Consider the following 22,452-nt stretch of genomic DNA (forward strand, 5'->3'; position numbering starts at 1 on the left):
TAAAGAGAGCTATGGTCAGGAAGACTGATTTTAATCTCTTTTTTATACTTATTTTAAGAAATACCAACACATTTTCCATAAGGTAGAATGATATAGAACTAATTTTTTGGAAGACATGTACAGTGTATCTACAATTACCCAATGTTGTACAATAACCGGGAATCATCTAGTACCATGGATTTGCAAGGAAATGTTGAGGGTTGTTTCTGCCCAGTTGTCTTAATAAGATAGCATTCCACAGATTTGTATTTCATATGCTGACTGTCTATCCTTAGGCACAAATTCACACAACAGGAGTATTTTAGCAAGGTGAATGCATATGTTTATTTTTTTAATCTTGAAAAATTAAATTTTAAATAAAGTCATTGTGAGGAATTTAAAATATTAGGTTTTAAAACTAATTTGATTTTTCTCTTTTTCCTATAATTTTGTTAATAGAAAACAAAAAATAAACTTTTATAGCTTTTCCAAACTTACTCTTTCCATTTAGAAAAAAAAAATACAAAGAAAGAAAGCATTCTCTTAATCTGTAGGATGAACTTTTAATGGTAAACATAAAATGTATTAAATGCAGTTTTTCAAACATTACATAGTTTTAGAATTTAAGTTATCAAGTCCTTGATAATGTCTTTATTATTAACATAATATCAATAAGATTTTGCACAGGATTTTCTTTTAAGAAAAATCTGATGTTTTATAGAATCAATTAGATTTGAGATAAAAATGATGTCTTTATTTTTAAGAATTCATTGCTTTGATCCATTTATTTCCCTTTTTTTTTATTCCTGGCCATAAGAGTTCAGCTACTGTGGAATACTATGCAGCCATCAAAAGAAATGAAAGCTTGCCATTTGCAACAATGTGGATAGAACTAGAGGGTATCATGCTAAGTGAAATAAGTTAATCAGAGAAAGACAATTATCATATGATCTGACTGACACAAGGAATTTGAGAGGCTGAGCTAGGGTCATAGGGAATAGGGAGGGAAAAAATGAAATAAGATGGGATCAGGAGGGAGACAAACCATAAGAGACTGTTAATCTCACGAAACAAACTAAGGATTGCAGGGTGGTGGTTGGGGGTAGGATTAGGGTGGCTGGGTTATGGACATTAGGGAAGGTATGTGCTATGGTGAGTGCTATGAAAAGCCTGATGATTCACATACCAGTACCTCTGGTGCAAATAGTACATTATGTATTTTTTAAAAAAAAGTTCAGATACTGGCAGGCCACTTATGGCAGAGATTATGGCAGGAGTTCTTCTCTGGGCCAGGGAGAGAGCCATCATCTGAGTTCTGGTCTCTGGCTTTGTGGATTCAGAGAGACTTTTTGTTTCCAGGCATTTAAGGAAATCTTTGTTTAGGCATTAGCTTCAAAATACCTGTTTTTTTTTTTTAACAAAAAATTAGGAATCATTCAGAGAAACAGGAAAGTAAGGCATATAGAGAGGAAAAATAGCAATTAATAGAAACTGTCTTTAAGGAAGTCTAGGAATTGCTCTTACTCCAGTAAGGAAAAGTAGATAAATTGGATTTCATCAAAATTAAAGACTTTGTTCATAAAACAAAATGTTTAATCATGTATCTGGTAGAGGTGAGGTACCCTAATATAAAGAACTCTCATAGGGTGTCAGGATGGCCGAGTGGTCTAAGGCGCCAGAATCACAATGAACTCTCAAAAATAAAAAGACAAATAACCCAATTTTAAAATGGGCAAAGTGACATTCTCCAAAGAATATATAAAAATGGCCAATAAGCACATGAAAAAGCACAGTAGGGAAATAAATGCAAATCAAAACTGTAATGAGATACCATTTCACAAACCCTAGCATGGCCAGAGTTAAGATAACATTACAAAACACAAAATAACAAATTTCGTGAGGATGTGGAGAAATTGGAACAATTGTACATTTCTGGTAAAAAATTAAGGTGGTATAGCCACTGTGGAAGACAGTTTGGCAGTTCCTCCAAAAGCTAAAGAGAGTTACAGTATGATGCAGTAGTTCCAGTCCAAGAATACTAAGAGAATTGAAGACATTGATGCATATAAATGTTCACGGAATCATTATTGATAAATAGCCCCTGAAATGGAAAAACCTAATGTATATCAACTGATGAATAAACAAAATGTAGATATTTGAAAAATGGAAAATTACTCAACCATAACAAGTACGGTGAAAATCCCCAAAGTCCCCACACTTTATCACATGAGAAAGATTTCAATTGACAAGGGATTAAAACGACAGGAAAACTGAAAACTTCTTTTAGAGAACCTTAGGTGTCTGAGAATGCTAGTCTGAGAAATATTTCTATATGGCAGCTGCTCAGTGCAGGAGCTTTGTTTATCATGATTTTCCTATGTGATTCTTTTCTTACAGCTGTCAGCTTGGAGAGGTTTAGCTCGCAGAATGCCCCCTCATCATGTCTATGCTGTTTTGTGCTAATTGCCTGCTAAGCATTTTAATGTGTAAGAGTTGTTTACTAACATATTGTTACTTACTTTTCAAATTGTATGGTTCTCAGCTAAGTCTGGAGGATGAGTGACAAATGTCTTATGTTCTAGAAATTTATAATTCAACTGAAATGTAAAACACTGACCTATTTCTTCAGCCCCACCTGTTTGGTTTTGTCTGGTCTATTTGAGATAGATGTGGTTTCTAATTCCTAAAATGGTTCTCTGCAGATTGCTTGAGGTTGTTTGGGTACAACTTAGCAAGTCTTCAAATCAACAGGGAACTTTTACTCAGAAACCTTACCTCTTTTTAAAAGGTGATACGCAAATTGGTTTCCTGAAACCCACATTTCTTTTCTTAATGAACCTTATTTAAGTACCCTTACTGCCAAACGTAAAGCCATTCCACAAATAGAAGAGCTGTAATAGTTCTTACTCATCAGAGGTTTTGCATTCCATTATCTGTATATTGTGTTTTGTAAATAGAAAGCAGTTAATACCAGAATCATATCATCAGCACATTGTTGGTGACTCTCTCATAGCTTCTTATTGTTGGCTCTTCTTTTGGTAGGCCAGCCTGTCTGGCTGCTGTTGAATTATTGTCTAATGTCTCCTTAGCCTCAGAATCTCAGATAAATGTAGGAGATATCAATCTCTAGCCAGTAGTCTGAAGGGTGCACAGTCTGGGGAATCTTGTTTTAAGTCTAGCTCAGAATTATCCAGTCTGTGAGACTGTATTAGTTATGTTTACAGTTGTATGACTGTAATGTGACTTCATGTCTCTACAGTACTATAGAATATTGTGGGGGATTCCCCCCAAATAGTAGATTTTTACCTTTTCAAAATTAGAAGAGATATTCTCCAATTTCTAGATCAAGAAGACAGGTTTTTGGGGGTTTTTTTCCCCATTGAAAACAGGGTAACAAGGATTTCAAGCAAGCGTAGTTTCTCAGTTATAGGAAAGAATTCCAAAGCTTTATGAAAGATTCCAGAAAATATTTAACTATAAAATATCTTAAATATCCTTTAAACTTTCAAATGTTATATTACTTAAGGAGCTTTATCACTTTTAATTCATCGCCTATTTTAGCTTTTACATCTTTTAGACATTATGTTGGATACTGGATATATAATAAAAAGATCTAATAACTGTCTTTGAGTTCATAATCTAGAAGGGGAGACACACAGGAGAATTATAATTTATAGCATAGTGTAATAAGAAGTGTATGGCCCTTTGAATTTTGAGAGCTAGTAGAATTTCAGATGGGTATAACCTAATGTCTTTGGAGGCAAAAAAGATGGGCAGATAAGAAGGTAAGTAGTCTCTGAGCAGGAGGTGTAGGGAGTTAGCTGGTTTCCTTTCTTTCAGTTGAGCAAACTCTAAAGTCTTCTCTTTCATTTTCTTCCCCTCTTCATTTTCTGTCTACTTCTATTGAAAAGTTCAGAGTTAATGTTCCTTCATTATTATAAAATTTGTTGCAGAATTTCATTTTTTCTATTAATACATTTAAAAATATTGCACTTTATTTCTATGTGAATATAAAATGAAGTGGCTTCTTCTGTGATATTTGGTTAACCTCATTTATGCTTCTATGAATACATTACTTAGATGATTATTGTTATTTTGGGTTTGGGTTTCAGAATAGATGCTAAAAACATGCCTGATCTTTTGACATCTTTTTTGTTGTGGTGGTAGTTGTTACAAGGCTTGCATATTTGCCTTTGCATTGAGGCTGTCCACCTTAAACTGTAATTATTTTCCTTTTCGTGGGTCCTTTCTCTCTCCCCACCACAGGAGATTTAACAAGTATTTTTTATGATGACATCAATTGACAATGCAGCTCATCTCATTTATTTATCATTAATGGAAGTCTGGATCTTAAAAGTCCAGCATATTTTATACATGTTGAGTTTGAGGTGACAGTGAGCTATTCCAATGAAAAAGGTCATTTAGCAATTGGAAACTTAAATACCGAATTACTGAGATGAGAAAGATTGTACTCCCCTTCATAGCAGGAGTCTTAGAATGAACATTAGGTCTTGTCATTCCTCTGTTCTTTACCTTCCACTGATTGCCTAATTCAGTCAGAAAAAAGCTCAAGTCTTTAAAATGGTTTTTTCTGGCCTTACACAGTGTAGCCTCCTGTGATCTTTCAGAGCTTATCACCGTCCTCACTCCCCGGTTTTGGCTACACTAATCTTTCATGTTTCTCAAAAAGCATAGTTATGTGCTGGCCTTGAGGCCTTAAAGCTCGTCCCTCTGCCTCACCTCCTTCAAGTCTTTGCTTATATTCACACCTTCTCAGTGAGACCTTTTCTAACTACTTAAAATTCTATTTAAAATTCTACTTAAAATTGCTATCCCTTCCCTTCCACACAGTCTCTATTTTCACCTGGTCTTTCTCTTCAACACTTATCACCTTCTAATAACTCCATAACTTACTTTTAAATTTTATGTATTGTCTCTCTCCCTCGCAATAGAATGAAACTCTGTGAGGACAGTGTTATTTTAAGATTTTGTCAGAGAGAGAGAGTGCACACAAGCAGGGAGAGCAGCAGGCAGAGGGAGAAGCAGGCTCCCACTGAGCAGGGAGCACGATGTGGGACTCAAACCCAGGACCCTGGGATCATGACCTGAGCCGAAGGCAGACACTTAACTGACTGAGCCACCCAGGCATCCCAAGGACAGTGATTTTTATAAATTTTATTCACAGCTGTCTCCCCAGTACCTAAAACAGAGGCTGGCATATACTAGGAGATTGACAAATACTTATTGCTAAGTTAAGTTAGGGTTACCCACATTGAGATTTAAAGTTTTCTGACTAAAGTTACAAATTTTATTTTATCTTTTTATCTTTCGACACCCCCACCCCCCCACGTCGAGCTCTCTGCTCAGCGGGGAGTCTGCTCCCTCGGCCTCTCCCCCTGCTCATGCTCTGTCTGAAATAAGCAGATAAAATCTTTTTAAAAAATATAATCTATAAATACTTTTTTAAAAGATTTTATTTATGTATTTGACAGAGATTACAAATGCAGAGAGGCAGGTGTTGGGGTGGGGGGAGGGGAAGCAGGCTCCCTGCTGAGCAGAGAGCCAATGTGAGGCTTGATCCCAGGACCCTGAGATCATGATCTGAGCTGAAAGCAGAGGCTTAACCCACTGAGCCACCCAAGGCCCCCATAATCTATAAATACTTGATTGAACAGAAGTTTAGTCACTTATTCACCAAGTTCTGTAATAGACACACAACAGGTGAGAGCTGATGGAAACTTTGTATATTATGTAAAGGAGGTTAAATGTCCTGTTTGCAGTGAGGATTTAGTGAAGGGTTTTAAGCAAAGATTGAGATGATTACATTTTTGATAGCCTACACTGGTGGCTCAGGGAGACCATCTGGAAAGTTATTTTAATAGTCCAGCAGGAGACAGTGAGAGGAGAATTTGAGAAAGGGATGGATTTTGGAAACAATTGGGAAATAAAAATTGACAAATTTTGGTGTCTGCTTGCATGCGGAGAAGAAGCTAGAATGATTCCAACATACTGAGAGAAGAAATTGATGAGGTGATATTAAGTTCATTTTTGGAAAGTTAAATTTGAAGTGCCTATGTGACATCTCGATAGAGATTCGTGGTGAAGAATTGGATTCAGGGCCTGAGACCCAGGAGGTCTGAGCTAGAGATAGAGTTTCAGGGATAATCAGTACAGAGATGTGTTTTGAAATCATGTTGAGTGAGTGGTTTTACCCCAGGATAATATATGTAGTCTGAGGGAAAAAGAGATTTAGAACGTTAAGACCATAAGGAATTCTGACTCCGAATAATTGGGCAAAAAGTACTAAGAATGAAGTAAGAAGAAAATGACGCTAATTGCAATCCCTCAGGTCATGACTTAAACATCACCTCTTCAGAGAAGGCTCGGGTGATCCCCCAATTAAAATTAGGTTTCCTCTGTTGCTTCTCTCTATGAACCCTATTCTTTTTCTTTGTAACTTTTATCACAATTTAAAAGTATATGTTGGGGCACCTGGGTGGCTCAGTCAGTTAAACGTCTACCTTTGGCTCAGGTCATGATCCCAGGGTCATGAGATCCAGCCTCACGTTGGGCTCCCTGCTCAATGGGGAGCCTGCTTCTCCCTCCCCCTGCTTGTGTGCACTCGCATGCACTTGCTTGCTCTCTCCCTCTCAAATGAATAAGTCTTCTAAAAAAGAAAAAGAATATATACAATGGACTACTATGCAGCCGTAAAAAACCCCCAAATCTTGCTATGTTAAATTTGCAATGATGTGGAAGGAACTAGAGGGTATTATGGAAGCGAAGTAAGTCAGTCAGAGATCATATGATCTTTCTGACACGAGGAATTTGAGAGGCAGAGCTGGGGATCGTGTGGGGAAGGGAAGAAAAAAATGAAACAAGATGGGACCAAACCATAAGAGACTCTTAATCTCAGGAAATAAACTGAAGGTTGCTGGAGGGAAGGGGGTTGGGAGGGATGGGGACGATGGGAGATGGACTTTGGAGAGGGTATGTGCTATGGTGATTACTGTGAAGTGTGTAAGACTGATGACTCACAGAGCTGTACCCCTGAAACAAATAATACATTATATGTTTATTAAAAAAAAAAAAGAAAAAAATCAACAAAATTATACGTTATTTTTGTGTCTCATCAAGTTTATGTTTTGTACTCCATGAAGACAGGAACCTCTCTTTTGCTGTCCATTATTTCCTCAGTTTTTAGCACAGTGCCTGATGCGTGATAGACATACAGATTCATTTATTTTCTAAGTGTTTGTTAAGGTGTGGGATCACAGAAGCCAGTGGATGACAATGTTTTAGAACATAACTATTTTAAATGCTGCTCCGAGTAATCCAATAAAATAATAATAATATAAGTTAGCAGATATTGAGCAGTAAGAAATGAAGGAATGAGAAGTGCCCATTGTATTTATTGATGAGGAGGTTTGGAATGAGTTATCCCCTGAGTGAACACTGCCCCTGGAGCTGTTACCAGTAGCCATCTTCTCCGGAACTACAGTGTGCTCTTTACACACACTATTCAGTCCTCACGACAGATCTGAAGGTAGGTGAAGGTAATTATTATCCCTGTGTTACAGATGAGGAATTAGGTTTAAGGAGATTACACACTTTGCCCAAGAATAAGCAGGTAGTGGTTAATCCAGGACTTAAATAAACTTAAGGCCTTTCTGACCCCAAAGCCCATCTTTAATCACCATACTCCAGTGGGGGACCCAGTTGATTCCTCATCAGGGAACTGATACCTTGAAAATGACATTTGAGCAGGAATGGTTTAGGTGCTGTTTATAGGACAGATTAGAAGTGAGAGTGACTGGAATTGAGAAACCAGATACATGGATCTTGCATCAATCCAGAATGAGGCATTTGGTTCCAACTGGAATTATAACTATGTCTGAGAATAAAGAAGGAGGGGAGAATCTAAGATCTCTTATTAAGGAAAAATTGACAGGACATAGATACCAGTTAGGAATAAGGAGTAAAAGGGACAAGTAAAAAGTAATTATGACTGCAATCCTAGGCAGTGGAGATTTCTGTGAACGCCACTTCAAATACGGGAAAAATTCAAATTGTGCCCTTTTGTTGCATGAAATAATAAATTTGTGATTAGAATTTTAGGTACTATTTATACACTGAGAAGGGAAATGACAGTCTTTGGTATTGAGAAAGGGCTAGTAACAGAGTAAATTTTCGAACTAGAGGAAAAAGATGTACTCCGATGTATTAATTAAAACCATGTGAGTGATTCTTACGGATCTCAGCATTTTTTATAAGATACTTTATAAGCACAGCTGCCATTTCTGTGGTTTAATGATTTTATAATTTAAGGCAAAACTAAAAGTTTTTCACATTTAACAAGAATTTTCTTTCCTTTTATAAGGGTAGATGGAGTGAAAGAGAACGGAGGAGGTGTATTGTTTGGCACTAATTAAACACAAAAGGTAGTGATAAATATAAGGCCAGGAATAGGATTCTGAGGGCCATTAGGGATTCTGCAGAGACTAGTGGTTGATAGGGACAGGTCAGAAGGGATCTGTAAGTGCAGTCACTAACTGGCACAACATGTGAGAGAGAGAGACCTGGCTGACATGCTCAGGGAAATGACTTTGTGTTCTCTGGCATCTATACCAAGATCCTAACATAGACTAAACATTTGATCTTTGTCTCCTGACTACATAGACACGAGGTTAAGAGTATAGAATTCAAAGTTGGTAAGTATCAAATCTAGTTCATTGCTTTAATTGTATATGTATTATTTATTTTCCTAACAATAAAAAGTCCCAAACCTTATGAATAAAAGTCATTTAAAGTTCTTTTCAAAGTATAACCCAAAATAAATGTAAAAAAAATAATTTCTCTGACTCCCAAATTATTCATTGTTTTTACACTTACATCTGAAAGTGATTTTTTTCCTCTGAATAAAATTTCAGTATCTACTTCATTATTCGAACAATATTTTCATCCTGATTGACCTTTATAATTTCATAGGGGCTTATTAATTTTGTTTCACAGATACAGAAAAGAAATGTAGAAATAATAACTAGCTGATGATTCTGTGCTTTTCTGTAGATGTGGTTGTTTTATGATGACTGTAATTAGCTATTCATTGAGAGAAAACTGTGTTTAGATATCTTCTAATGTAAAGGAGCTTCTTCCTCCCCTATGGTTAGAAAGTTGACCAGGGTGGATTTCTTACTGTTGTCCTTCCTTTTTAGGTGTGAAGTTTTTCAACATGAGTGGCCTCGGAGACAGTTCATCCGACCCTGCTAACCCAGACTCACATAAGAGGAAAGGATCGCCATGTGACACACTGGCATCAAGGTAGGAACACTCTTTTCCTAGTCTATATCTGGGAGAGCGTCTTTATCATTTTCATTGACACTTTGGAGCCCTTGTTTCATCTACTCCAAGTTTCCTGGTCTTGAGTCCCTTAGACTTACCATGTTCTCTCGCTTCCCCAGGGCCTTTGCATATGCTGCTCCCTTACTCCAGCTTGCTCCCTCTAGATTTATAGTCAACGTATAATCAACACCTATACGTTTTCCAGATGCCAGCTTAGACATTACCACCTTAAAAGAAACGTCCTCTTATTTCCATAACTATTATTTTAAATCTCCCTCATTCATGTATCTGTCTCACATGTATATTTATAGCTCTGCTCCATAATTTCAAGTTTTTACTGATTCTTGTGATCATTTTATGAATCCCTGGCTTCTCCATAGCACACTTAGGCTGCCATTTGGTAAGGACCTTGTCTGTTCTTACCATGTTATCCCTGGTTCGTAGCATAGTATTTGTGAGTATAGTAAGTATAGTAAGGACACAGTAAATATTTTTCAAGTGTATGAATAAATCCATTGTACATCTTTAATTGCTGTTTTAGAACATTATGGTCTTAGTAGAACAAAGAAATATATTGTTATAATATTAGGATTTTTAAAGAATGCCTATTTGTGAAATTAGATATTTGTATATTATAAGGGATATGATCACCTTAAATAGGCTAAAAGAAAGTAATTGCTAAGAAGATACTAACAAACACCAGATAGAAAAGGGACCTTAATCACATCAAAAGAGCAGCTTCCCACCTGAGGGGAGAAGAGTGGGGATCCATTCACCTTCTAGGATCTCGAGCAAGCTTTCTCGGCCTTTCACTATTTCCGATAATAGTGATAATTCTTTGTTGTAGATGCCATCCTGTATATTGTACAATGTTTAGCAATATCCCTGGCTTTCACACACTAGAGGCCAGTAGCATCTTTATGTCAGTTCTGATAACCAAAATGTCACCGCAAGTTGCGATTACCAAAAATTTCTTCAAACATTATCAAATATTTTCAGTATTTCCCAAGGATGGGGAAAGCAATATGGCTCCAGTTGATAATCACTGACCTTGAGAGTGAAGTAGCAGAAGACTCTTTTGTCACTGGATTACATGCTTCTTTCTTCCGGGGCTCAGGAGGAGAAAAGGATTTTAATAGGAGAGTGAGTGCCAGGGCTCCAGGCTGGAGAGAGAAGTTAATCAGTTCAGAGACCTCTTGTAGAGAGATCATAATCTAAGCACTCATAACCACAGGTAAGTCCAGGTGCTCAAGAGGAATGTTGATATCAAGATACAATGGAGCTCTGTGTTATCAGAGTTAATGTGCTTATGTAAAGTCAGTCCTTTTCAAAGGAAAACTTACGAATAAATAAAACTTTTTTAGATTTAATTTTTTGTTTGGGGGAATTTTTTTAATCTACAAAAGTAGAGAGACTAAGAGACTATTTATAGATATCACATAATTGTTCATATTTTACAGTATTATTAGTATTATGTTAATATTTGCTTGAATAAAGGCAGTAAAATGATTAATGATTAAATTATCTGTCTGCAACTAAATTCTCCATTTTTAATAATCATATAGATAAGGATTGGTAATAATGAATGTTTATAAATATATATTGTACCATACTGTATACTATATATACATATGCTATAATATAATGTACTCTTTTCAGCATGTATCTTGAGCTATAAATACATATAGATTCAGTCCTGTCACTTTTTGATGAAATAGTGTATTATAGGAATGTACCCCGTTTGAAAAATCTATTTCTCTACGGAGAGACATTCCCTATAGATAAATAACCTTTTTGTTAGAAATTTTCGTCCTTACCGCTAGCACTGCAGCAAACATCCTCATACACATCTCCTACTTTACATGTAAGAGTTCTGTTAGGATCTGTATACATTTTTATGTTAACTAGGTCACTACCACATTGCTCTTCAAAAAACAAGCATTGAGAGTTCTTTTTTCTCACATCCTTACCCACACTATTCTCTCCTCACTTTAACTCTTTGCCAATCTGATGAATGTGGGGTTACAGTTTTATGTATATTTAACCAACCACTAGTTAAATTGATCATGATTTTTCTTTTCCTCTTCTGTGAATTTCCTGGTTGTATCTTTTGCCCATATTCCTGCTAGGGTATTTATCCTTTTCCTTTTCATCTATAAGAGTTATTTTTAGGGGCACCTGGGTGGCTCAGTGGGTTAAAGCCTCTGCCTTCAGCTCGGGTCATATCTCGGGGTCTTGCAGGCTCTCTGCCCAGCAAGGAGCCTGCTTCCCTCTCCCTCTCTGCCTGCCTCTCTACCTCCTTGTGATCTCTGCCTGTCAAATAAATAAATAAAATCTTTTTTTTTTAAAAGAGTTATTTTTAATTTTCTAGTGACTACTTTGTTTTGCTTATATTTGATGCAAGTATCTTCTCCCAGTCTGTTTAACTCTGTTTTTGAAATCTGTTGATGTATCTTGGAACCTTCAGTTTTCATGTGTCAAGCTCTTGGGGGATCTTGTTAAAGAATTTTTTCCCCTCTGCCTTAGGCCTTAACTGTATTTTTATGTATTTTCCCCTAAAACATATTTAGAGTTTTCATTAAACTGGAATTTATTTTTGTGTGTGATAGATACAATTTTATTTTTTCCCATGTAGCTCATAAGTAATTATGACCCTATCCTTTCGATGCTTTTGTGCTGTTACCTTTATCATAGATCAAGTTCCCGAATAGATAGGGATCTGGTTCTGAACTTTCTTAAGACAATCACCTTGATCTCTGAAGGGGCAAGTCACTCTTCCTTTTCATTTTTCAGTATTGTTTTCCCTCTTCTTATCCCTTTAACTTTCAATTCAGATGTTTCTTCTGGAAAAAAATACTCCTGGGATTTGGATTAGAATTTCATTTACTTTTATAGATTAAGTTGGGGGAGAAATGACATTTTTATTTTCTAGACTCCAGATTCTAGAGTGTTCTTATTTATATATAAAGGCTGTTCACTTATTCAAGTCTTCCCTGTTCTTCAATAACAGCTTATAATTTTCCCTTTTGAAAACCTACCTCATCTTTAGTTAGATGTATCCCAGTGTACTACCAAATTTTTATTGTTTTTAGAAATGGTTTTGTCTATTATACTTTCTAGTTGGCAGTTTTTAATACCGAGGAATACTAATGATTTGGGATTATTGGTCTCGTGTGCATGTGCATCCAGTGTTCTGAACTTTCCTATTTGTTTAATGGTTTATCTGTAGGTCTTTGTTTTTTGTACATGTATAATCATGTTATTAAAAATATTAAAAATTTAATATATTTTTCTCTTAGATGTTTTGAAGACAATCCTTATATGTTTGTAAGAACAATCCTTACATTTGTATGTTTGCTTTCAAAATACTTGAAAACATTCCCTCCTTCAGTTTTATAAATGTGGGCCTTAGTTTCAATTGCTATTTTTGGTATGGTAAACCAAAACTTTGTGATTTTGAAACTGATTGAGTTTGCCCATGAATACCACCTTGTCACGTTTCTTTTGGTTTTGTTATCACCTACTGACTCTTCATTAATCGTGAAGAGCATATGTTAGACTTCAGGTATTGCCAGCCCTGTCCACAGGAGCCCTGATAGAGTTTCTTAGTTGTTTGGTGGGGTGAGATGTCTCGTATCGCCTCCTATTACCTCTTCTCCATTCCTTAACTCCACTGGAGAATGGAGATTAAAATGCTGGTCTCAGAATGGCAGGTAGCAGTGCCTTGTGCTTGTGTAACATTTCTAATTTAGCTCAACAGGTCTTTATTAAGTGCCTGCTATTCAGCCAGCATGGTGTGCATGTTATTACGGATGTTAAGTGAAGTGAGACAGGTTTTCTATCTTCAGGGAGCTTACAAATCTGGTCATGCCACGCATTCCTCTTCTGAAACCCTTCTAGGCTTCCTTTTACCCTGAAAATAAGTGTTCATAGCCAAAATGGTGATGATAGATAACATTTATTGAACTAATAGCCAGGAACTCTGCCAAGCATTTTACATGTATCATCTTTTTTAATCCTCACACAATTCTGGGAGATAATTAATGTCATCATCCTTGTTTTGCGGATAAAGAAATTGAAGCTTAGAGAAGTTAAATTGCTTCTGAGTAACTTGCCCAGCATTACACAGCTAATAAATGACCAAGGAGGTTTGAACTTGTGCTTTTAAGCAACGCACTGTGCATACTCTTTATCTTGGTGTATGCGAGAGACCTCATGATCTAGCCTGGACCTCATCTCTTGCCCTTTTGTTTCTTACTTATAGTTCAAGCATACTGAACTACCTATAGGTCCTTTAACTTGACATTTCCATTCCCAGTTTATAACTTTGAAAAAGCTCTGGGTGGGTTTATCTGCCTCCCCAACCCTGAAACCAATCCCTCTCTACCACTAGGTTTGGACTCGTCTTTCTCTAGGGTTAGGTGCTTTTTCTGTGAGCTTCTATAATGAAAGGTTTTTAAAGATAAAGACAATACGATTGTTGTAGTTTTAAAATTTGATTTTGTTTTGGGATGTGTACTATTTTGTAGCATTTTGTTTTACATAGTTAAATACAGTTGATTGTCAACTTATTATGTTGTTATGGAAATGTTATTGCTTTTATAGTTTTTTTTATTATGAAAAGTAAGAGATATTTTAATTGTTGCCAATTATGAGGTTTTTAAAAAGCAACTGGTCTTTCCCTCTTTTCACCTCTTTTTTTCTGCCACTTTTCTACCATTATACCAGATGATTTTGATTGCTGCTTATAAAACAAAGAGCTATTTGTGTCCAGTCTTTCTTATTATGTTAATTTGATAATGGAAAAATTCATTTCAAAGTAATACTTCACTATCTTTGTATGTATTACATGAAGCAAGTTGCCTGATGATTTGGCTAATTAACCCAGAAGTAAAGACTGGAAAACAAAAGTGAACAATATTCATTCAGTACATTGGAATGAATATAAAGTGCTAGCTTTTTGCACTATTATCCTTTGTTCTCATTATTCCAAATTGATTTTATTTATTACATTTATGAGAACTTATAAATAGATGTTCTTTCTATTTTTAGAACAAAGTTTATACAAAAGACCTTGTTCTCTGTACCTTTGTCTCTCTATTGATTTTTTATTCTTCTTCTTTTACTTTTTGGATGGAAACTCTTTTTTTTTTTTTTAATTTAAAGATTTTATTTATTTATTTGACAGACAGAGATCACAAGTAGGCAGAGAGGCAGACAGAGAGAGAGAGAGAGAGGGAAGCACGCTTCCTGAGGAGCAGGGAGCCCGATGCGGGGCTCGATCCCAGGACCCTGAGATCATGACCCGAGCCGAAGGCAGCAGCCCAAACCACTGAGCCACCCAGGCGCCCCTGGATGGAAACTCTTTTTGATAGGACCAACTAATGGTCAAATCATTATAAAAATCAAGAGTTCATCAGATTTCTTTCAGTAGCAAGAAAATTAAGACAGTTTATCAGATTTCCAAGTATAACTTATTTGAATCGTAGTATAGTCTCCACTGCTTAATTTATAATATTTAGAATGTAAAATAAATTCCAAATGCAACTTGTATATGTACCATCTGCTTCCTTTTAACATCTAACATTCATTCGCTATTTGAAATAATTGATGTATTTATATCATTGAGGAAATAACTTCTGTGATGGCAGTCATTCTTTTTACGTACTTTGGCCAGAATTGTTTTCTGTACTTCAGTATTTCGTAGTATCTGTTTTTCAGATGTGAATTTAGATTGTTTTCAAAATCTGACTTTATATTCCGGATAAGATTACAGATCTCTATAAGTATGTAAATATTAAGTACTTGAAGAGAGAAGGAAGTACGGTGGTAGAAATGTACACTGACTGGTTTTTCTTTGTGTAACAGCACTGAAAAGAGGCGCAGGGAGCAAGAAAATAAATATTTAGAAGAGCTAGCTGAGTTACTGTCTGCCAACATCAGTGACATTGACAGTTTGAGTGTAAAGCCAGACAAATGCAAGATTTTGAAGAAGACAGTCGATCAGATACAGCTAATGAAGAGAATGGAACAAGGTAAACAAAACCAAACCCATAGCTGTGTGCTTTGTTATGAAGACCTTTATAATATACAATTTTATTTTTTTATTATAAAGAAATTGCATTGAATTTCATAATCTTATTAAAGCATGTTTGTTTAGATGGTCTTTATTTTAGAAAGTGAATCTGAGAGGCTTCTTGTTATAACAACAAGGCTTATTAATTTAACATGAACACTTGTTGCCTTGGTTGGTTATGGAACCTGGTATCCTAGGGAATTGAGTTAAGACACATAAGTTGTGATATCAGACGGGATGCTCTGGCATGGTGTTAAAAGACAATAGCTCACTTGTAGGAAAATCCCTCCATCTGAATAATAAGCCTGGGCTCTGAGTGTGGGAAACAGTGTCCTATGAGAACACCCTGATTTTTTTTATGATTTGTATTTGTACTTACTCATATTTACTCAGCACCCATACCACAAAACCCCTTACAAAGAACTAAAGTAGATACAAAAGCAGAGTACTTTGGAGTGAAATTCCCACACCTGGCCCCAAGGCATTCCCAAAGAACAAGTGATTTAATGCTAAAAATTTATGTAACATATGAGGAAGTAATCTACAGTAAGTAGGAACACATACAACAAATGGAATAGACCCAAAAGAACTTCAGATGAAAAGCAATGTCAAAAGAGTATAAACAAATATATTTATGATGATTAAAGTGATAGGATTTTAAGATTTTATAAGTTGGAAAGTAGATCATCTAGTGACAGCTGATTGAGCAGAGAGGAGAAGCTGGTATTTTTAAGTCTGCAAAGGAGAGAGCCAGTAAGAGGCTACATGTCTCCTTGCTGCTTGGTCTCAAACCCTGACAGCCTGACTCATACTCCCTAAATCAGAGGTGGGAGGACTCTTCTGGGGACACTGAGCAGTCCAAAGGAAGAGACGTATAGACACTGATCATTGGGAATGATCCGCACATGACCAAATCAGTTCTCTGCCTTGCCCCCTCTATTCACAGAGCTGCCAGTCAGCATTTTAGTACCTCACTTTTTAATATGAATAAAAATCCAGATATTTGAGGAAAGGCTGTAATCAAACAAAGAGAAAAAGAAGAGGCACAAATCAAGCCAGTAGAAAAAACGGGAACTTAGAGAAAGCAGAGACAATGCAGGGAGCAGAAAAAAACTTAAAACCATCCAACAGTCCCTCAGAGACAAAAAGGAAAATATTTCATGTATGAAATAATAATAAGATGCTATAAAATAAAACATTCACAACATCAAATAACCTTTGGTACTTAAAATCAGGATAGCCGAAATAAACTTTATCTCTTTACCTTGTTTTCTACTCTTTGCCTACTCACACCCTCTGCCTGATCATTTTGTGCACTCTCTGCCTCAAGTATTTGCACTTTCTGTTACTTTTGTCTGGAATGTTCTTTCCCATACATATATACTCTCTTTCCCAGATATATACTTTCTCAGATATGTACATTCTCTCACCCCTTATATGTCTGTGTTCAAACATTTCTTCTCAATGAACTTGTCCGTAACTATCCTGTCTAATACATACACACCTCTACAGCTTCCTTGACTTATTTTCCCTCAGTGTTTTTTGCACCTAACATGTTACATGTGCTACGTGTTCATTGTCCGCCTACTCCCGCTAGAGCTTCATGAGGGCAGGGATTTTTGCTTGTTCATCACTTGTGTCATCAATACCTAAAGCAGTTCCTGGCTACATAGTAGACTTTCAGTGAGTATCTGTTGAAAAATAGATGAAGGGTTGAAAAAGAATGTGAATAAATCCCTTAGAAAGTAAAATAAAAAGATAAGCAGTGGAAAACCAAGAGAAAGATGAAAATGTATGGGATTAGTTCAGGAGATATAACATATGATTAATTCCAGAGAAAGAGAACAAATCAAATAGAAGGGAGGAAATTATAAGCATAGTAGTACAAAAGCAAAACAGCACACTTCTCAGAATTAGAGAGATGTGGGTTTCCAGATTGAAAGTACTCATATGGTGCCCAGCATAGTGAATAAAAAAGAGAAGGAAAAAAAAAACAACTCACATCACTGCACAATTTTCAGACACGAGAGAGAAAAGAAATGAGAGAGAAAAAAATAGACAACACACTAGACTCAGAATGTGTCCAAATTTCTGAATAACAGTACTAAAAAATGAGAATTCTAAACCTGGAATTCTATGTGCATCCAAATGAAGTATGAGTGCAAAATAAAGACATTCTCAGACCTTCAGAGCCTGAATATTCAGCCAACATTTCAGAATTGAAAAGTTGGTTTTTGTTTGTTTTGTTTTTTCAGAAATACCTAGTAAAACCAAGGTAGTAAACCAAGAAAGAAAGGCAATAGGATCTTAATCCAGGGAAACCATGGAATCTTAACAGAAGAAAGGTAAAAGAAGACCCAGGATTACAGTTGTGCATCAGCCTAAAAACATAGCCAGTCCCAGTTGGAGCAGGTGGATGAGGGACTTAAGGAGGAATACTTCCATAGGAAAAAAAAAAGGGGTGGGGGGACAGAATATATGATGACTGACCAAACTGAGAGGAATTTTTCAACTCTTGGGGATAGTTTAGAGATGAGTTGTTCTAAAAAAGAAAAAAAAAAACAAAACACAAAATATAAGAAACATAAATTATAGCACACATCTGGCTCATTTGTGAAGTATATTTATATAGCCATAGTAACATAGATGTTAAATACTGATTGTTCTAAAAATTGTTGTAACTGTATTGGGAGGATGGAAGGACAGAGAAGTATGTATGTAGAAGGTGGGTGTAAGTAAGCTCAAGTCTTACTTTTCATGATAGCAGGTCAGTAATGTCTGTCGAGGACATAATCCAAGATACAGCAAATAAACATATTATTGAGAAATACAGAATGTATTAGTTAGGATATAGGCTAGGCTACTGTAACAAGAGACCAAAGTACAGTGGCTTTAACAAGATAATCTAGGTATGTGTCAGAGGTTGTAATTCCTTCCGTCTTTTCTGCTGTGCCCTTCCTAGTGTATTGCCATCACCTCTGTGGTCACACATGGCTCATCTGTCTATATCCCTGCTGACAGGAAGGGGGAAGAAGAAAATGGGAAGACACACTTCTTTCCTTTTAAGGATAAAACCTGTCATTTCTGTCCACATTCCTTAAGCCAGAAAGTTGGTCCTGCAGCCACTCCTGCCTTAGGATTTACCTAAAACTTTAGATGTTTTGTTTTTCACACATAGTTATTTAATTTACTTGAACTTGATAGTTTATGTTTTTCAGCAAACTAATGTTTAAAAACAAAAACATGTCTTAGTGTCATAAACATATAAATTAATGAAGTATATCTTAGAACTAAATGAGAAATTTTTATACCTTAATATTAAAAAGATAAATAATCCAATTTAAAAATGGGCAAAGGCTCTGAATAGACTTTTCTCCAAAGACCTATAAATGACGAACATGTTCAATATCATTAGCCATCAGAGAAACGCAAATCAAAACCACAATAAGATACTAGATGGCTATGATCAAAGAAACAGATTAACAGGTGTTGGTAAGGATGGGAGAAATTGGAACCCCCATACGCTGCTTTTAAGAATGTAAAATAAAATTGTGGAGCCACTTTGGGGAACAGTCCAGTAGTCCCACAAAATGTTAAACATAGAGTTACCATATCGCTCAGCAATTCCATTTGTAGGTATAAACCTGAGACAAATGAAAACATATGTCTACATGAAAACTTGCACACAGATGTTCATAACATCATTATTCATAAAGAGCTGAAAAGTAGGAACAACTCCTATCTATCAGCTGATCAATGGATAAGTAAAGGGAGGTATACTTATGTAATGGAATATCATTTGGCAACAAAAAGGAATCAAGCAAAACATGCTAAGCAAAAGAAGCCAGTCACAAAGAACCACACATTGTATGATTCCATTTATATAAAATGATCAGAATAGGCAAATCCATAGAAACAAAGTAGATTGGTGGTTGCCTAGGGCTTGGGAGTATCGGGAAAATGGAGAGTGAGTACTACAGGGCACGAGGCTTCCTTTTTGGGTGATGAATATGTCCTAAAATTTATTGTGATGATAGTTGCTCAACTCTGTGAATATACTAAAAACCATTGAATTTTATGCTTTAAATACATGAATGGTATGCTATGTGAATTGTAGCTCAGTAAAGCTGTTATTATAAATACTATAAGAGATGACATTTTATACCTATTAGAGTCACAAAACTAAAAAAAAAAAAAAAAAAAGTGCCATCAGTTGCCAGTGAAGGTGCAGAAAAACAAAAAACAAAAACCCTTGAACGTTACTAGAGATACATTCTCTTTAGAGAGTACTCTGTCAGACTTAGCCCTTTAAAAAAAAAAAAAAAGATATTGTTTATTTGAGAGAGAGTTAAATGCAAGAAAGCACAAGTGGTTGGGAAAACAGAGGGAGAGGGAGAAGCAGGCTCCCCACTGAACGAGGAACCCAGTGCTGGCTGGCTCGATCCCAGGACCCTGGGATCATGACCTGAGCTGAAGGCAGACACTTAACCAACCGAGCCACCCAGGTGGCCCAAGCTTAATGATGTCAAAAATGCACAGACCCTATATGATCCAGCAACTTCACTTTTATTTACCTTAAAGAAGCTGCCACACATGTAGAAAAAAGGAAATACTGAAAATAGTTTATTATGGCACTGTATGTGGTGGTCAAAGGACTGTCAGGGGTGGACTAGGAAGTCTAACTGTGAGTTGTTCATATGGTATAATACCATATCCCAGTTCAAATGAATGGATTAAATCTTCATCAGTGTGCTTAAATCTCAAACATAATAGTGAATGGCAAAAGTAAGTAGGAAAAGTATATTTATGTAAACTTTAAAACACAAAACTAATATATTATTCAGGAATTCATACATGTGTACTTAAGTAATAAAAACAGGCTTAGAAATTATTACTCTGACCTGAGAATACAGATTAGTTCTGAAAAGGGATAAAAGAGGAGTGGTGGCAGAACGTTAGTTCTATGTGCAGCATTTTATTTTTTTAAAAAGGAAGGACCTGAAGCAAATGTTAACATCTGTGAAAAACGAACGGTGGATATGTGAACGTATGCTATGTCATTTTCTGTATTTTTTGGAATATATGAAATAGTTCATATTTTAAAGTGAAAAAATGAGTCTCTATATTCAATAATACCACATTTGGTTTTTGGCTGACTAACTAACTAGTTTGACAGATTGGAAACTTATTTAAGGATGGTGCTGCTTTAAGATGATGGATGGCTTTTTCAACATCACTGCACAAAAGAATTTCAGATCATTTAGCAGTTACGGATTTATCAATCAGATCACCATGACATGAATGTGAAAGGTTAGCTAATTCATGCAGGCTCACTAAAGAAAAAAGCATTTGTTCACTCTTTATTCAGTGGCAATTGATCAAATCAGAAAAGGATGAAGAAAAATGGAGAAAACCGTCATTCTACTACAATTTAGCATTTCTTAAAAACTTTAAGTGTAGACTTTCTAAACAGGCTATATATTTATACCATTTTTCTCATTGTTGGAATACTGGACTTAATAGGTTGGAATTCAAATTCTCCTACTGCCACTTTAATAGTTACATGATTTGCGACACGTTACTCAGCCTTTATGACCCTCAATTTTGTCATCCATAAAATGAGTATAATTAAGATTAAATAATACTCTTAATAAATATCACATAGGTAATAGACAAATGTTATTTGAATCTTAAACCAGGTGAATCTATGTCTTCACAGACTTGCCATCATGGAAATGCACCTTTTTGGATTTGTGACTTTTTGTTTCTTTATTGTAGAGAAATCCACAACTGATGATGAAGTGCAGAAGTCAGACATCTCGTCCAGCAGTCAGGGAGTGATAGAAAAGGAATCCCTGGGACCTCTTCTGTTGGAGGTAGCTGTTCTCACAAAGTGGTCAGAGTCTTTGGTCTAAGCCAGTTTGGCTTTTTCTTTATCTTTTATGTCTTACTTCCAATTAATAAATTAGAAAACAAAGTAAGTTTTTAAAAACCTTTAATAATTACTTTATTTTGTAACCTATTTTGACAGTTGTGGCTATTTCAGGATAAATGTGAATGATGAATATGAGGACTTTCATGAAGGCCTTCCATGTAGTCAGATGGAAAACTGAAGTCTAGGGGATGGCTTTGCCATTTGTTTCTGGGGTGGTTGGACTCGTCGGTATAAAACATAGAGTCATTTAGCTCGTGAGTGCTATTTGCATGTCTACAAGAGAATTTCACTTTTGAGTAAGGTATGCCTCACTTTATTGCAGTAGGCATTTTCCAGAAAAGTTTCCTGACTAAAATTTTTAATTGTTTATGTAAACACTGTGAGAAAACTTACTATTTTAACAATCCTTACCAAACTTTTAAAGTGAAGAACTTTTAAACTTGAATTATTTTGTAATTACTGTGTAATTTTCTTCTCAGCTTTCCCTACCTAATCCTCACTCCCTCTGTTCTCAAGGCAGATGTTTTGTTTCCAGGCAGGCTCATCACCTTAAGTGCTCCCTCTCATACATGAATGTTTAAGGACATATGTGTATGGACACACTCGTTCCCCACAGCGTATGCCTTTCTGTCTGTAGGCCTAGTTTCCTTTGTACACCTATATATAGGTGTGTATGTGTATAAATCATATATAAATAAATGTGAATATATATATACACATATACACATATATTTTTTTTTAATTTTTTATTTTTTATAAACATATATTTTTATCCCCAGGAGTACAGGTCTATGAATCACCAGGTTTACACACTTCACTGCACTCACCAAAGCACATACCCTCCCCAATGTCCATAACCCCTTCTCCCAACCCCTCTCCCCCCAGCAACCCTCAGTTTGTTTTGTGAGATTAAGAGTTGGGAGGGAGACAAACCATAAGTGACTCTTAATCTTACACATATATTTTTAATCTATTTTGTGTATGCAGTAAATTTTCCTTTTCTTGTCCTACTTGAAGGCCCCCCTTTCTGGTGAAGTCTTTCTTACAATTCAGACTTACACAGATCTCTTTGTTTTCTAGCTCCCTGATGCATTTTTCTCTATTATCCCGACTAAATCCT

General features: G+C 35.9%; 1 protein-coding gene across 39 annotated transcripts in view; it reads left to right on the plus strand.

Moving 5' to 3' along the window:
- The window catches only part of NCOA1 (nuclear receptor coactivator 1), a 237,696-nt gene that overhangs the window by 137,782 nt on the left and 77,462 nt on the right, over nt 1-22,452 (plus strand). For all 39 annotated transcript variants that reach the window (XM_082745013.1, XM_082745025.1, XM_082744996.1 and 36 more), the window contains 3 exons: nt 9,195-9,300; nt 15,190-15,356; nt 21,176-21,273. In XM_082745013.1, coding sequence (XP_082601139.1) covers nt 9,212-9,300; nt 15,190-15,356; nt 21,176-21,273 — 354 coding nt within the window. In that variant the 5' untranslated portion in view covers nt 9,195-9,211. The remainder of the gene's footprint in view (nt 1-9,194; nt 9,301-15,189; nt 15,357-21,175; nt 21,274-22,452) is intronic.

The sequence above is a fragment of the Mustela nivalis genome, assembly GCF_964662115.1.
Source record: "Mustela nivalis genome assembly, chromosome: 8".
In the NCBI taxonomy this organism is placed as follows: Eukaryota; Metazoa; Chordata; class Mammalia; order Carnivora; family Mustelidae; genus Mustela; species Mustela nivalis.